We start from the raw sequence: 15,087 nt of genomic DNA, 5'->3' as shown, positions 1-15,087 counted from the left end.
TAACATGTTGAACATATATTAACATGCTAACAATTTAAGAAATGTTAGTACCATGCTAAAACACACTAGCAACATGGTAGCAATGTGCTAAAGCATGCTATCTATCTATAGCTGTCACGTTTTGAGTTTATTTGTTCATGTTTAGAGTTTGTTTTTATCTCTTTTTCTGGTCTGTTCATTTCCTAGTTAATCTTCTAATCTGTTAATTGGTTCAGTCTTCCTCCGCCCCGTCTGTTGGTCTCCTTGGTTACAGATTTGATCAGAGTCCTTAAGTCAGGTGTGTCTAGCTAGTTTCATTCTTCGTTTTTCCTTTTCAGAGTATTTAAGCCCTGTGTTTAGTCCTGTCTAGTTGTCTGTCGTAGTCACTATTTACTGGTTGTGATGTCCTTGTTTTTGGTATTTCTAAGAAGCCTTAGTATTTTTGTTAGTTTGATTTTGTTTTCAATAAAGACTGCTGCATGAAGATCCAGTATCATCTCTGCTGCCAGCAGCCTGTGACAATAGCCAACATCAAAGTTTCATTTTCAGGGCAATATTAGAGCTTGAGTCGAGTCTCATGCTTCAGCCCTCCATCATGGACAGCGAGACAAATTTGTTTACCCTCATTCCACTGAAAGAGTATATTAACATGTGAACATTCGTGATACAATCACTTTCTGTTCCTGTGTGTGCAGAATTATAGCTTCTGTCATGAGTATGTAAACATATGACATTACAATGTATTACAATTGTAAAAGCATTGGTATAAAAATATTTTGTGAGCATTGCTACAAACTGTAACATATATAATACTAAAATCTATGCTTTTGGATTGAAATGTTGCTTTAATTGTGACCTGTACAGGCATCACAGAAGGCCAGCAAGAGAAATGCAGCACGAAACAGAGCCATACAGAAGAAGCAAGAGCAGATAGAGGAGGTAAATTGATTTGTGTTTGTGTGTGTGTGTAGTCAAGGTATTCCCAATGTTGTACTATAGCTACCAAATGTCCTGAAAAAACGACCACAAAAAAAGTTGAGAATGTAATGTAAAAATGCAGAGAGGTTTCTGTGATGATTAGGGTCTAGGCCCGGGATAGACCATACAGTGTGTACAGTATAATGGTCACTTAATATGGTTACTTTCACACACAGTTAGGTTATTATTTACAAAAGAGACAACCCCCTTTTTGGCAAACCCCTGCTGTGTGAACAGAACCACAATGGAAAACAAGTTGTCTGTTCGAGAGACACACTCACGTCCACTGCGTGTTTAATCTGCATCAAGCCTTCCTTACGGAACAAAAATACATGGGAATATACTGCAAAATATTGACCATGTATGGCTATATATTAATACATATAAAATAATTATAAATGAAAACAAAAATAGCTTTACATGTAATATTCACAAAGTTTTATCCTTTATTGTGTACATATATTGCACACACGTTCCCATTTAAATGTGAATGTGTGTTCACACACACACACACACACACACACACACACACACAAATATATATATACATATATATATACACACACATTCACGGAATGAGTTACTACAGATTTCTAGTACCCAGCATGCTTTGCTTCTGACTGTTAAAGGAGAGTAAATGTTAAGATTAAGTGTTATTTGATGTGTTTTGCTCAATATTAATATAGGGGGAGATCTGGGTGTGTTTAACGCTCTATTATTTTGGAATGTAAAAGTTTTTCTTTTAAAGTTTTTGGGGTTACCCTTGTGCTGAAGAGTCGAGCCTGTGCTTCGGTTGATGATTGGCCAAATGTTATTAAGACTATAATTACTATATATTAAAAGTAATAACTGTGCTCTCCGCAGTACAGGCATAGTCTCTTGGCTAAATACTTTAGTACATGCTGGTGTGCTTGTGCTTTTGGTAACTAGCTTGAAGATATGAAATGTTTGTAAATAATTAAAAAATATAAGAAATATATTACATTATATATTTCTCTGTGTGTTTATGTTGCATGGGTAAATATCTGTATCTGCAATATATTACACATGCAGTGCCATATCAGATCGCACATACATCTTTATGTAATGAAGTGTATCACTGAATGTAAAATTACATACATTATGATATATTAGTGAATATATTGTCACATATTTTTCAATATATGAAAAGCGGCAATTCCTTAAGCATTATTCAATATATTGTAATATATTAACACAATATATTATGTATATTTTAAAATATACTGTTTAAACATTTAATATATTGATCATTCATATATGAGAAATATAATTTTGTTCCGTAAGGGCTAACAGACCGTGTTTAAAGGGTTAGTTCACCCAAAAATGAAAGTTCTGTCAGTAATTACTCTCCCTCATGTTGTTCAACCCCGTAAGACTGTCGTTCATCTTCGGAACACGAATTAAGATATTTTTGATGAAATCTGAGAGCTGGATCACTCCTCCATAGGCTTCTTCAGGGATTGAACTTGCCGGCCTCGAAAAGTTATTAAAGACATCGTTAAAATAGTCCAAGTGACTACAGTGGCTCAATCTTAAGCTTATCAAGCGACGAGAATACTTTTTGTGTGCAAAAACAAACAAAAATAACGACTTTATTTCAACTATTCATTTCCTTCTCTTTGGGCCACGAGTCAGTTAACGTAGTGTGATTCCGTAGAGCTACGTCACACGCAGGCTCACTATTGGCCGACGCTGGTCATGTGCGTGATGCGTGTGACGTACAACAACAGAAGCTTACGCTATTACACTAGTGAACTGACTCTCGAGGCGCACAAAAAGCGCACAAAAAGTTTTCTCGTCGCTTGATAAACTTAAGATTGAGCCACTGTAGTCACTCGGACTATTTTAACGATGTCTTTCATAACTTTTCGAGGCCGGCAAGTTCAATCCCTGAAGAAGCCTATGGACGAGTATGGAGGAGTGATCCAGCTCTCAGATTTCATCAAAAATATCTTAATTCGTGTTCCGAAGATGAACGAAGGTCTTACGGGGTTGGAACAACATGAGGGTGAGTAATTACTGACAGAATTTTCATTTTTGGGTGAACTAACCCTTTAAAGCAGTGTGTAATGTCTGTGATGCTCCCTGCATTGAATGTATTGTAACAACGTGTTGTTTGCGGTGTTCAATGTGAATCACAGCAAAAATGAGTGAGGAATATGTACAAGTCAAGGATTAAAGCGTTTATGTCAGTCTATCATTCTTATACACAGCCCTTTGGTTCCGGTTTCCGACCGACCCTGTCAATTTATGTGCGACCAAAATGTATTTTATGAGCTTGGGGAAGAAATAATACAAATTAAATAAATACTCAAATAAAAAACTTTGAGGCGAACTATAATTTACGTTTTTGTACAGCACCGTATTTGTATAGCACTCTTGCGATGCAAGATGCCTGTTGTCCTCCAGCAATGCTAACAAACGAGGCGAGTAGTGTTTTTCTTCCACACAAAACTTTGGCGCTGCTCCTCCTGGACAGTTTGTCACACACCCCTGAGTGAGGCGTCCGCGTTTCCATTACCCTGCAAATTGTGCAAATTGAAATTGCGAATTGAAAATACGCACAATGGAAACACGTCAATTTCGCAAAAACTCTCGTTTATCGCAAAAAAGTTTTTACGCTCGCATGAGGGTTTTTTTCAGGCAATTCGAAGTAAGGGTTAATGCCCAACGCGGTGTCCATTGTCAGGTATTAACGGACGACGGCGAGGCGTGAACCGGCCGACGTGCAGCGGAGTCCAATAATACCCAGACAATGGACACCTCGAAGGGCATTAACTCGCTTATACCATGGTCACTTGCCAAATAACACATTTTTAAAACACTAGTTTATATTTTAATTAGTTTTACAATCGAAATCTACAGTTTTTACAAACAATAACTTGGTTTCCCTGGTTACGCCTGACGGTTTATTTAGCAACCGGAGATATTTCACTCAGCTCGTAGAACCCTTGAGTTTAGCTAACTTACGAGCCAGAAAGTTAATGTATTTTTTTTCATGTAAGTTAGGCTTGTCTAGCCATGGGTGTTACACTTTCGGGTTTTTTAAACCTATAATTAAAACACACAGGTAGGCATAATTACGGCTAACTAGATGTTTGTTTTGATACAATAAATTGTAAACGGATACTTTGACTGCCTGTTGCTATGGTTACTCACAGCTGTTGTAGGCAGCGCATTTATTTATTAATTTTGAACGGTAAACAGTCAGTTTCACCAGAACTCCTTTACTAGGTGTCCTCTATCACTTTTTAATGGAGACCCTGCAGCCAATCAGAATCGAGTATTCACCCAGACCATGGTATAAAAAGGAATATTTCACAAAACTGCAATGGAAATTTTACAATACAATGCGCATTTACAGTCACCTAACTTAGAAGACGTGGTGTGTTTGGGGTCCGTGTACACAAATAATAATAATAGGCTAATTATTATAACATTTATTAGGGTAGCTACATATTTAGAAGACGCTTTTATCCAAAAAAAGGAACAAAGCAATTCGTCAAATGTCATTCATAACACAGGTTGGACAATAATAATACAGGGCTAAGATTATCACAAATAAACACAAGATTTTGACGCATATAGAATAGAATAGAATAGAATGAGGCATTTATATAGCACTTTCAAATGTACTACTGTACACCCAAAGCACTTTACAATCATATCAGGGGTTCTCTCCTCAACCAGCTCCAGTGTGAGCATCCACTGGGATGATATCCATATCCAAGTGTGTGTGCGGAGTGTGGAGCGCGACTGCACGGCACGGAGGCGCGGGCGCGAACACTTGCATTTTCCTATCAACAGTGGAGACAACTTAAAATTCTCGATCATTTCTGGTCATACAGAAAATAATAATACATTATTCGCAACTACTTTTATTTGCGTAAACTCACAATAACAAGAAAACGTTGTGCTTTTGTAACATAAAATAAAACAATCAGGTGCGGTTTCATGATCTCCGTGAACAGGGGCGCGAGAACTGAAACAAAATATAGCCTATGTACGTTACTGTTGGCTAAAGCTTGAAATGTCCACTTTAAAACGAACAAAGCTAATACCTTCTGATTATGTAATCCATATGGAAGGTGCATTTCTCTCTAAAGGTGGATCCGCCTTACAGCGGAGGTGGAGAAATGTTTTAGCCGCGGCGAGCAGGACGAGGTCGAGGGCCGTGCGAGGCCGGTGGCGTGATTACTGATGAGCGACGCACCGGTGTCGTATCTCTCACGGAGGAGCGGGAGCATAAAAGGAGGAGCGACGACAGTGGAGGTCGAGACCGGTGCGTCGCTCATTAGTAATCACGCCGCCGGCCTCGCGCCGTCCTCGACCTCGTCCTGCTCGCCACACCGATATTTAGAAAACAATAGTTTATTAATAAACAATTAAAATGCCTCGTTATTTTTTCAGACACATTTATTATCATTAGCCTATAGCTCACCTATAAATCACCCATAGGCTATGATAAAATAGAGTATCCATCGCTACTGTAAAGTAAAATAAAAAATAATAATAATAATAATTTCTTACCTATGATATCCCTTGCTGCCACTGGAGAAAAACCCCCCCAAAAAACAATTCCCTACCGACCCATGACCTCAGCTGACAACCAAACTTTTTTTTTATGCCTAATGAGAATAAACACCAATATATATTTCTAGATTTTTTTTCTTGTTAGTACACCAATAATGCAGACGATCATTTAACCGTGAAAGGCAGAAACTGTGATCACGTTAATATATGATTAATTGTGTAGCATTAGTCACTCTGCTAGTCTGCATGTCCATTCCGTGACAATTAGTTCAATAATCTACCGAAAATGAGCAAAACAATGGCAACAAAAGCATTCTGTCATGGAGGAGTCTCTGCAGATGCACCATAGACTGGAATGTAAAATGAATGTAGTGAAGGTTCGCCGGGTGCATGAGGAGTGAGGCCGGGGGTGTGAGCGAGAGACAGAAGTGGATTTGTGAGCATGGATTGAACTCCACTTTCCTCCACTCCACTCATCTACAGGATTCTGCGTACTAGAGAGGCTCGGCGGGCCACAGAGAGCCTGTACACATCCGTCATGCATTCTAGCTATTGTAGAAAATCATCTGCATATTACATGCATACAGAAAATTCACATCGTTTTCACAGCAAAACATGCAGCAGAAATAGCAAGAGTAGTGCTATTCTGAATATAGTTTTATTTTGAGACCTGTTGGTAAGTTTGTGTCTTCAGTGAGTTACACAAGTTAAATCTAGCTCTATTATATGGTGTGTTTTCATTGTAATCATAGTCATTCATTCTATTTTCAAGAAACTGCACAGCAGAGCTCATGATGCGATGACTCAGATACATGCGGAATGGTAATTTAAGCCCGCAGCGCACACACAGAGACACGCTATCTCTATGGTTACCACGGATGAGGCAGTAGGTGCTATTTTGAAGTGATCCGATAAAAGCTAGCAGCTCAAACACACATACAATCCTAGAGTTTCTACAAGACTGCCTGCTTCTCCACACACCAATAATAACGGTTTTAGCAAGGGTGAAATGCATATTATTTAATCATTTTTCTCTTAGCAATATAGAAATTCACATTTATTGGCATTTGTTGTTTTATGTAACCTTTTATGTAATGCTTTTATGTAACCCTGATCAAACGTTCTCTAAGGCAAAACCACATATATATATAATTTGATCAAAAATTTAAAGTAGATTTTTATATTTTAAGGAAAATACTGTTTGCCTGAGCAAAATGTCTTAATTTACATAATTTACAATTATCGCTCCATTTTTCTGGCTGCTCTCTCAAGGGCCTGAGTGTGCTCGTTGTACCTCTACGTTGGACTATTTTCTTTAATCTTCTTTAAGTGCAAAGGAGCAACTATTTCTAAAGTGCTGGGGGGAAAAAAGAGTCAAACGTTTCTGTTGCAACATCGAGTTCTTCTAAGCCACATGTGTCAAACTCCAGTTCCTGTCTGGAAGTTTCTAGTAATCCTGAAGAACTTGATTAGCTGGATCAGGTGTGTTGAATTAGGGTTGGTGCTAAACTCTGCAGGGCTGTGGCCCTCCAGGAACTGAGTTTGGCACCCAGTGGTGTAGCGGACGGGCACACAGGGCACGCACTGCGGACGGACCCTGCGTGGTGGGGGGGCCCCCAAAAGTATGACGCAAAATAAAATAACTAAAGCTTTTTTATGACGTGACTAAAGCTTTTTTAACCATCCCTGTCACTGTGGCAAGTGGCGACAGGTCTTTTTCTAAACTGAAACTAATAAAAACCTGCCTGAGAAGGACAATGAGCCAGGACAGACTTTCCAAACTTGCGATTCTCGGTATTGAGAGCCAGCGCGCACGTCAGATGGACATTCAGACATTGTGAGGGACTTTGCTCACAAAAATGCTAGGAGAAAGGTTCGTTTTGGCTATTTTAAAGGTGAGATGCTTTATTGCATTCCTTCTCAAGATTCAATGAGTCAATTAACTTTTTATAGGTAACTTGAATGTAAAAGATTGTCAAAAACACGTTCAATCCCTGTTTGTAATAGACAAATTCATTGTTATATCGATAGCAGATTTCCAGACATAGTTTTGACGCCAGATATACCTGTTATCTTGCATTTTAACATGTTATTATAAGGTTGTTTTATTGTTGGTGTTTTTTTAAGAATCTGAAAAGTTCTTTATGAATAAAATGAATGAAATGCATTAAATATAGTCTATAGTAAATGCCATGCCACTGGTACACCATTGTGAAGGAATCCCACTTATTTCATTTCGCGTGAGGGGCCCCGCCTCCACTCTTGCGGGGGGCCAACACAGTTTTACCATCCCAGGAGGCATGAATACCATCTCTTTTTAACAGGTCAGGTCTGCATCAACAAATTGATAATAATCTCTGTTATTCTGCGGACACCACTTGGACAGCCAGCCATTGAGTGAGGACAGTCTGCTATCTCTCACTCTGGCGAACAGGAGGGCCAGAGCAGATTACAGTGTCTGAAGTAAACACAATGATTTTACATCTGATATACACATTTAGATTAAATATGCCACTCTCATTAATAAAATTAAGCACTGAAATTTCATGAAGTCATTATCCAGAAGTTACAATATTTTTTATATTCATTGAAATAGAAATATTTGTAGTGGGTGTGCTGCTTTTGAACACTTTTCCTGTGGAATGCTGTGGTTTAATGTTTTAACTACAGCAATGATTGCTTGACACGTGATAATTTCGCTTTAAATTGTGTTGTAAATAGCAGAACTCATGTTCTGAGAAAATATTGTTTGTGCGAATAATGATCAATAATGCACAGTTTTCCCGTCTAAGCAGATGGCTTAGCAACATCGACAGCAATGACAGACACTGAAAGACTCGCGCAGTGATCGGTCCATTGAGTAAGTCTGAGGCTGTAAAGCCTCTTCTGCACGCAGGCGCTGTTGATGTCCTGCACAGACAGACATATAACCATTTAACCGGGGTCTTCCCAATATTATGAAAAATATAACTGTATATATCTAAGGATATAATTTGAAGGAAACGGTAAGAAATGCACACTTTTATTTTTTTAAATGTTTTGTCAGTAACGCGCTGAGTCAGACAATTATTTACACTGCAAAAAATAAGGCCTATCTGTTTTCATAAAAAATAATAATAAACCATCCTAAAATATGTTTACCTTATAGGCAAAATTGCATACATTTTATTTGCTTAAAGCAGTTAAAAATAGCCTACTATTTTGCCTGGAAAAGATTGAGAATAACTCTCCTCTGAAAACAGTCTCTGAAATGTATTTTAATACAATATTGATTTATTTATTCTAAAACAAGGAAAGGATACGGAATGATTTTTAGTAATGTAATGTGACAGCACATAGTCCTTATCTCATATTGTCCTAATGTCTTGTGTTAAACATGGTATCACGTGGATGGGAATATACATGGAAAGGATATGCAGATGACGTTATGCATAGTAAAACGAGGCGTTGTAAGCTCATATATGGTTATTCCGGGTAGGAGACGCACATGAACACAATCTTCCTCTGGGTTTTATAAAGGGAATTTTGCGCAGGTTCTGGCAAAATCTAGCTTTTGTGGTTTTTGTAGCTTTCAGGATGAAATCTACAGAAGGTTTTATACATGAGGGCCCTAAAGTACCATTACATATGTTTTATAGTACTATGGTATTCTTTGAAGTACCATGGATTACCATGTAAATAACATGGTACATATACTGTATATATGGTAAGGATTTAGTAACATAGCATATATTATTAAATAGAAACAAATTAGTGGTATTATGTGAATAAGTAATTGAGATATGTATTTGACAGTAACCACTGCTCACTATTTTCTGAAAGAGAACTGAACCTCCAGATCAAAAAAACAAGCGGAAAAGGCATTGCTGTCTTTGACACATTTTTTCAGCTTTTTGTTCAAAATGTTGCTTTTTTTATTAAGCTTTCCCACATTCAAGTATTGATAAAAATAATGCATGAAACTAGAATACAATGTTTATTTATTTATTTTTTAAAGCAGAGCCTCTGTTCTTTCTTTTGATATAGCGCATGTTCAGATATTCATACAACAATTTAATCTGAGGGCCATAACCATTTTGTGAAAATGATAATAAAAAAAAGGCTGGCGGTGGCTGGCAGCTTTTTAAAAACAAAAAATGCTGGTGGGAAAACGAAGTAGTTTAATTAATATATTGTAATGTTTAGAGTAATCAATGTTTATAATCCATACAGGTGTATCGGCAGGACTGTGACACATTTGGCATGGTTGTGAAGATGTTGGTGACCAAGGATCCATCCTTGGAGAAGTCAATTCAGCTGTCTCTGCATGAAAACCTGAGGGACATCGGCATGCGCTGCATCAAGGCCATGGAGCAGTTCATCCATGAGTATGATTCCCGAGAGCTAGACACTCCATCCACCTCCCAAACACATCCCATCAAGTGACGACTGCAAACACACGGCTGAATGCAGATGCTTATTTATTAACTTCTTATTCACGCTATCCATTCAACTTTAAAAATGTGCTTTATTAACACACCTGTAGCTCTATCAGCGTTTCTTTAAAAGATTTGTAGCACTGATCCAAATGCTAAAAAGCTGTCACGATATTGACCCAGTTAATATACATTGACAATAAAATTGTTTTTTAGTACACCTTTGTATTTATTCTGTTGATAATCAGAGGCTGTGCCAGTAATCTCTAATTCCACAAAACCAGTGAGAAAAGTCAAATTTTTAATGGTCATTACCGAGATTACAAAATGTTTATGAACCCAGAGTAAAAATATATTTAAGTATGAATATATAAATCATGTTTGCATTGATGTATGCCTGCCTGTATATTGTTTGCAGACAGTAACTATAAGTACCATGTTGAGAAACAAGTCTCAAATATCAGTGGAAGATAGAGTAAAGAATAATGAATTTAGTTGTACTTAAAGTATTAAGGGAAATGTTAGTTTGGTATTAAGCTTGCTGTTGTGTCTTGAATTTTGTCTGTCTACATGTATTACAAATAAAAATTGTCTTCCACTAATCTACAGGATTTTAATAATTTTTTATTCCCCCTGTGGTGAACATCAAGTGTTTAATGTTGTGTATATGTCTATGTGGTGTTTTTAATATGCTTTAAGACAAACCATATGCAAATTCAAGTCAACACCATTGCTGATTATTTTCTCCTTAGAGGGCATCTATTATGCAAAATTCACTTTTACATGGCGTTTGAACATAAATGTGTGTTGGCAGTTTGTGTACACTACCACCCTATAATGATAAAAAATTGACTGACTCTGCTGTATTAGCATAGACCCGCCCTGAGTGAGCTAAACACAAGCCCCTCCCACGACTGTTGACTGACACTGCTGTATTAGCATAGGCCCACCCCGAGTGAGCTACACACATCCCCGCCCACGACTGTTGACTGACACTGCTGTATTAGCATAGATCCACCCTGAGTGAGCTAAACACAAGCCCCGCCCACGACTGCTGACTGACACTGCTGTATTAGCACAGACCCACCCTGAGTGAGCTAAACACAAGCCCCTCCCACGACTGTTGACTGACACTGCTGTATTAGCATAGACCCGCCCTGAGTGAGCTAAACACAAGCCCCTCCCACGACTGTTGACTGACACTGCTGTATTAGCACAGACCCACCCTGAGTGAGCTGTACACAGGCCCCGCCCATGACTGTTGACTGACACTGCTGTATTAGCATAGACCCGCCCTGAGTGAGCTAAACACAAGCCCCTCCCACGACTGTTGACTGACACTGCTGTATTAGCACAGACCCACCCTGAGTGAGCTAAACACAAGCCCCTCCCACGACTGTTGACTGACACTGCTGTATTAGCATAGACCCGCCCTGAGTGAGCTAAACACAAGCCCCGCCCACGACTGTTGACTGACACTGCTGTATTAGCATAGACCCGCCCTGAGTGAGCTAAACGCAAGCCCCGCCCACGACTGTTGACTGACACTGCTGTATTAGCATAGACCCGCCCTGAGTGAGCTAAACACAAGCCCCTCCCACGACTGTTGACTGACACTGCTGTATTAGCACAGACCCACCCTGAGTGAGCTAAACACAAGCCCCTCCCACGACTGTTGACTGACGCTGCTGTATTAGCACAGACCCACCCTGAGTGAGCTAAACACAAGCCCCCCCACGACTGTTGACTGACACTGCTGTATTAGCATAGGCCCACCCCGAGTGAGCTAGACACAAGCCCACGCCCACGACTGTTGACTGACACTGCTGTATTAGCATAGACCCGCCCTGAGTGAGCTAAACACAAGCCCCTCCCACGACTGTTGACTGACACTGCTGTATTAGCACAGACCCACCCTGAGTGAGCTAAACACAAGCCCCGCCCACGACTGTTGACTGACACTGCTGTATTAGCATAGACCCACCCTGAGTGAGCTAAACACAAGCCCCGCCCACGACTGTTGACTGACACTGCTGTATTAGCATAGACCCGCCCTGAGTGAGCTAAACACAAGCCCCGCCCACGACTGTTGACTGACACTGCTGTATTAGCATAGACCCGCCCTGAGTGAGCTAAACACAAGCCCCTCCCATGACTGTTGACTGACACTGCTGTATTAGCACAGACCCACCCTGAGTGAGCTAAACACAAGCCCCTCCCACGACTGAGGACTGACACTGCTGTATTAGCATAGACCCACCCTGAGTGAGCTAAACACAAGCCCCGCCCACGACTGTTGACTGACACTGCTGTATTAGCATAGGCCCGCCCTGAGTGACCTAAACACAAGCCCCGCCCACGACTGTTGACTGACACTGCTGTATTAGCACAGACCCACCCTGAGTGAGCTAAACACAAGCCCCTCCCACGACTGTTGACTGACACTGCTGTATTAGCATAGGCCCGCCCTGAGTGAGCTAAACACAAGCCCCTCCCACGACTGTTGACTGACACTGCTGTATTAGCATAGGCCCACCCTGAGTGAGCTAAACACAAGCCCCTCCCACGACTGTTGACTGACACTGCTGTATTAGCACAGACCCACCCTAAGTGAGCTAAACACAAGCCCCTCCCACGACTGTTGACTGACACTGCTGTATTAGCATAGGCCCGCCCTGAGTGAGCTAAACACAAGCCCCTCCCACGACTGTTGACTGACACTGCTGTATTAGCATAGGCCCACCCTGAGTGAGCTAAACACAAGCCCCTCCCACGACTGTTGACTGACACTGCTGTATTAGCACAGACCCACCCTGAGTGAGCTAAACACAAGCCCCTCCCACGACTGTTGACTGACACTGCTGTATTAGCATAGGCCCACCCCGAGTGAGCTAGACACAAGCCCACGCCCACGACTGTTGACTGACACTGCTGTATTAGCATAGACCCGCCCTGAGTGAGCTAAACACAAGCCCCTCCCACGACTGTTGACTGACACTGCTGTATTAGCACAGACCCACCCTGAGTGAGCTAAACACAAGCCCCGCCCACGACTGTTGACTGACACTGCTGTATTAGCATAGACCCGCCCTGAGTGAGCTGTACACAGGCCCCGCCCGAGACTGTTGACTGACACTGTTGCATTAGCATAGACCCACCCTGAGTGACCTAAAAACAAGCCCCGCCCACGACTGTTGACTGACACTGCTGTATTAGCATATCCCCGCCCTGAGTGAGCTAAACACAACCCCGCCCACGACTGTTGACTGACACTGCTGTATTAGCATATCCCCACCCTGAGTGAGCTAAACACAAGCCCCTCCCACGACTGTTGACTGACACTGCTGTATTAGCATAGGCCCGCCCTGAGTGACCTAAACACAAGCCCCGCCCACGACTGTTGACTGACACTGCTGTATTAGCATATCCCCGCCCTGAGTGAGCTAAACACAGGCCCCGCCCACGACTGTTGACTGACACTGCTGTATTAGCATATCCCCGCCCTGAGTGAGCTAAACACAGGCCCCGCCCACGACTGTTGACTGACACTGCTGTATTAGCATAGGCCCGCCCTGAGTGAGCTAAACACAAGCCCCGCCCACGACTGTTGACTGACACTGCTGTATTAGCATAGGCCCACCCTGAGTGACCTAAACACAAGCCCCGCCCACGACTGTTGACTGACACTGCTGTATTAGCATAGGCCCACCCTGAGTGAGCTAAACACAAGCCCCTCCCACGACTGTTGACTGACACTGCTGTATTAGCATATCCCCGCCCTGAGTGAGCTAAACACAGGCCCCGCCCACGACTGTTGACTGACACTGCTGTATTAGCATAGGCCCACCCTGAGTGAGCTAAACACAAGCCCCTCCCACGACTGTTGACTGACACTGCTGTATTAGCATATCCCCGCCCTGAATGAGCTAAACACAGGCCCCGCCCACGACTGTTGACTGACACTGCTGTATTAGCATAGGCCCGCCCTGAGTGAGCTAAACACAAGCCCCGCCCACGACTGTTGACTGACACTGCTGTATTAGCATAGGCCCACCCTGAGTGAGCTAAACACAAGCCCCGCCCACGACTGTTGACTGACACTGCTGTATTAGCATAGGCCCACCCTGAGTGGTCCGTGATCCAGCCTAGTGATCCACGGCAGAAGTGAAAGCGCACACTTTATGACAGCTCATGGTGATCATGAAAGGGAGAGAGAGAGTTTATGGATACGACTTCAAACTTCTTGTACTGTTTTATTCAGCTCTTACAGTGATTTTCTGGAGTAAAACTAACACTTCTTTTTTTATGTGATGTACAATAAACTTCATTAAACTCATCAGTATATGTTTGGCCATCATACAGGCCAAACATTTACATTGTAGTAATAGTGGATAAAAGCAAGATGAAAAATAAGTTATAACCGTAATTAAACTAGACTATACCTGTTCTATTTCCATACAGCATATACTCTCTGGCTCTGTGGGGATTATTGTCCGACTCCGGGTGGAAATGAACACCGCTACTGAGAGTTTCTGTTCTGATATTCTCATTCGCTGAGATGAGATTGTCCTGCCACTGGAGCGAGCTCTTGAAGCTCCGCCCTCTGTGCCGGCGGGAACAGCTCATTTGCATTTAAAGGGATACACAATAAAGCAGCACGTGTTTCTGAGCCCCAAAAAGTGACAATTTAAACTTATTTTAAGACAAATTAAATCCTAACCCTAACCCATGCTGTAAAAAAATATCTGTTGGGTATTTTGAGCTAAAACTTCACATACACACTCTGGGGACATAAGAGACTTATTTTACATCTTGTGAAAAGGGGTGCCCTTTAAAACTGCAGTGAAAGAAAGACTCTCAAAAACACTGTTTAAAATTGCTGGTGTTTCTGACGTCACAAACTACCTGGCAACCAATCAGATCAACGTGCCGGCGGCCTTAAGCATATCATTAACAGCGAACTAGCAGGGGAGGTTATTCTGTTGACATGAAGAAAAAAAAAACGGGTAGATTTAGCAATATAGCGGGTGAATTATCTATATGATGTATATTACGATGTTATGATGACTTATGCTTTTCTTCAAAAGCATTTCTAAGGATGCTGATGTTTAGAAGGCAGCTGTCCGACTCTGAGATGGCGCACCAGAGCATGGTTTGTGTA

General features: G+C 41.4%; 1 protein-coding gene across 1 annotated transcript in view; it reads left to right on the top strand.

Moving 5' to 3' along the window:
• The window catches only part of LOC130071726 (uncharacterized), a 66,292-nt gene extending 56,148 nt beyond the window's left edge, over positions 1-10,144 (top strand). The window contains exons 5-6 of the mRNA XM_056236584.1: positions 844-918; positions 9,724-10,144. Coding sequence (XP_056092559.1) covers positions 844-918; positions 9,724-9,936 — 288 coding nt within the window. The 3' untranslated portion in view covers positions 9,937-10,144. The remainder of the gene's footprint in view (positions 1-843; positions 919-9,723) is intronic.
• Positions 10,145-15,087: the final 4,943 nt, after the last annotated feature.

Source organism: Rhinichthys klamathensis, unplaced genomic scaffold (assembly GCF_029890125.1).
Source record: "Rhinichthys klamathensis goyatoka isolate OS25496 unplaced genomic scaffold, OSU_Roscu_1.1 h1tg000453l_1, whole genome shotgun sequence".
Taxonomy (NCBI): Eukaryota; Metazoa; Chordata; class Actinopteri; order Cypriniformes; family Leuciscidae; genus Rhinichthys; species Rhinichthys klamathensis.
Note: the sequence above shows the minus strand (reverse complement) of the source record. Positions and strands in the feature narration are given on the sequence as shown.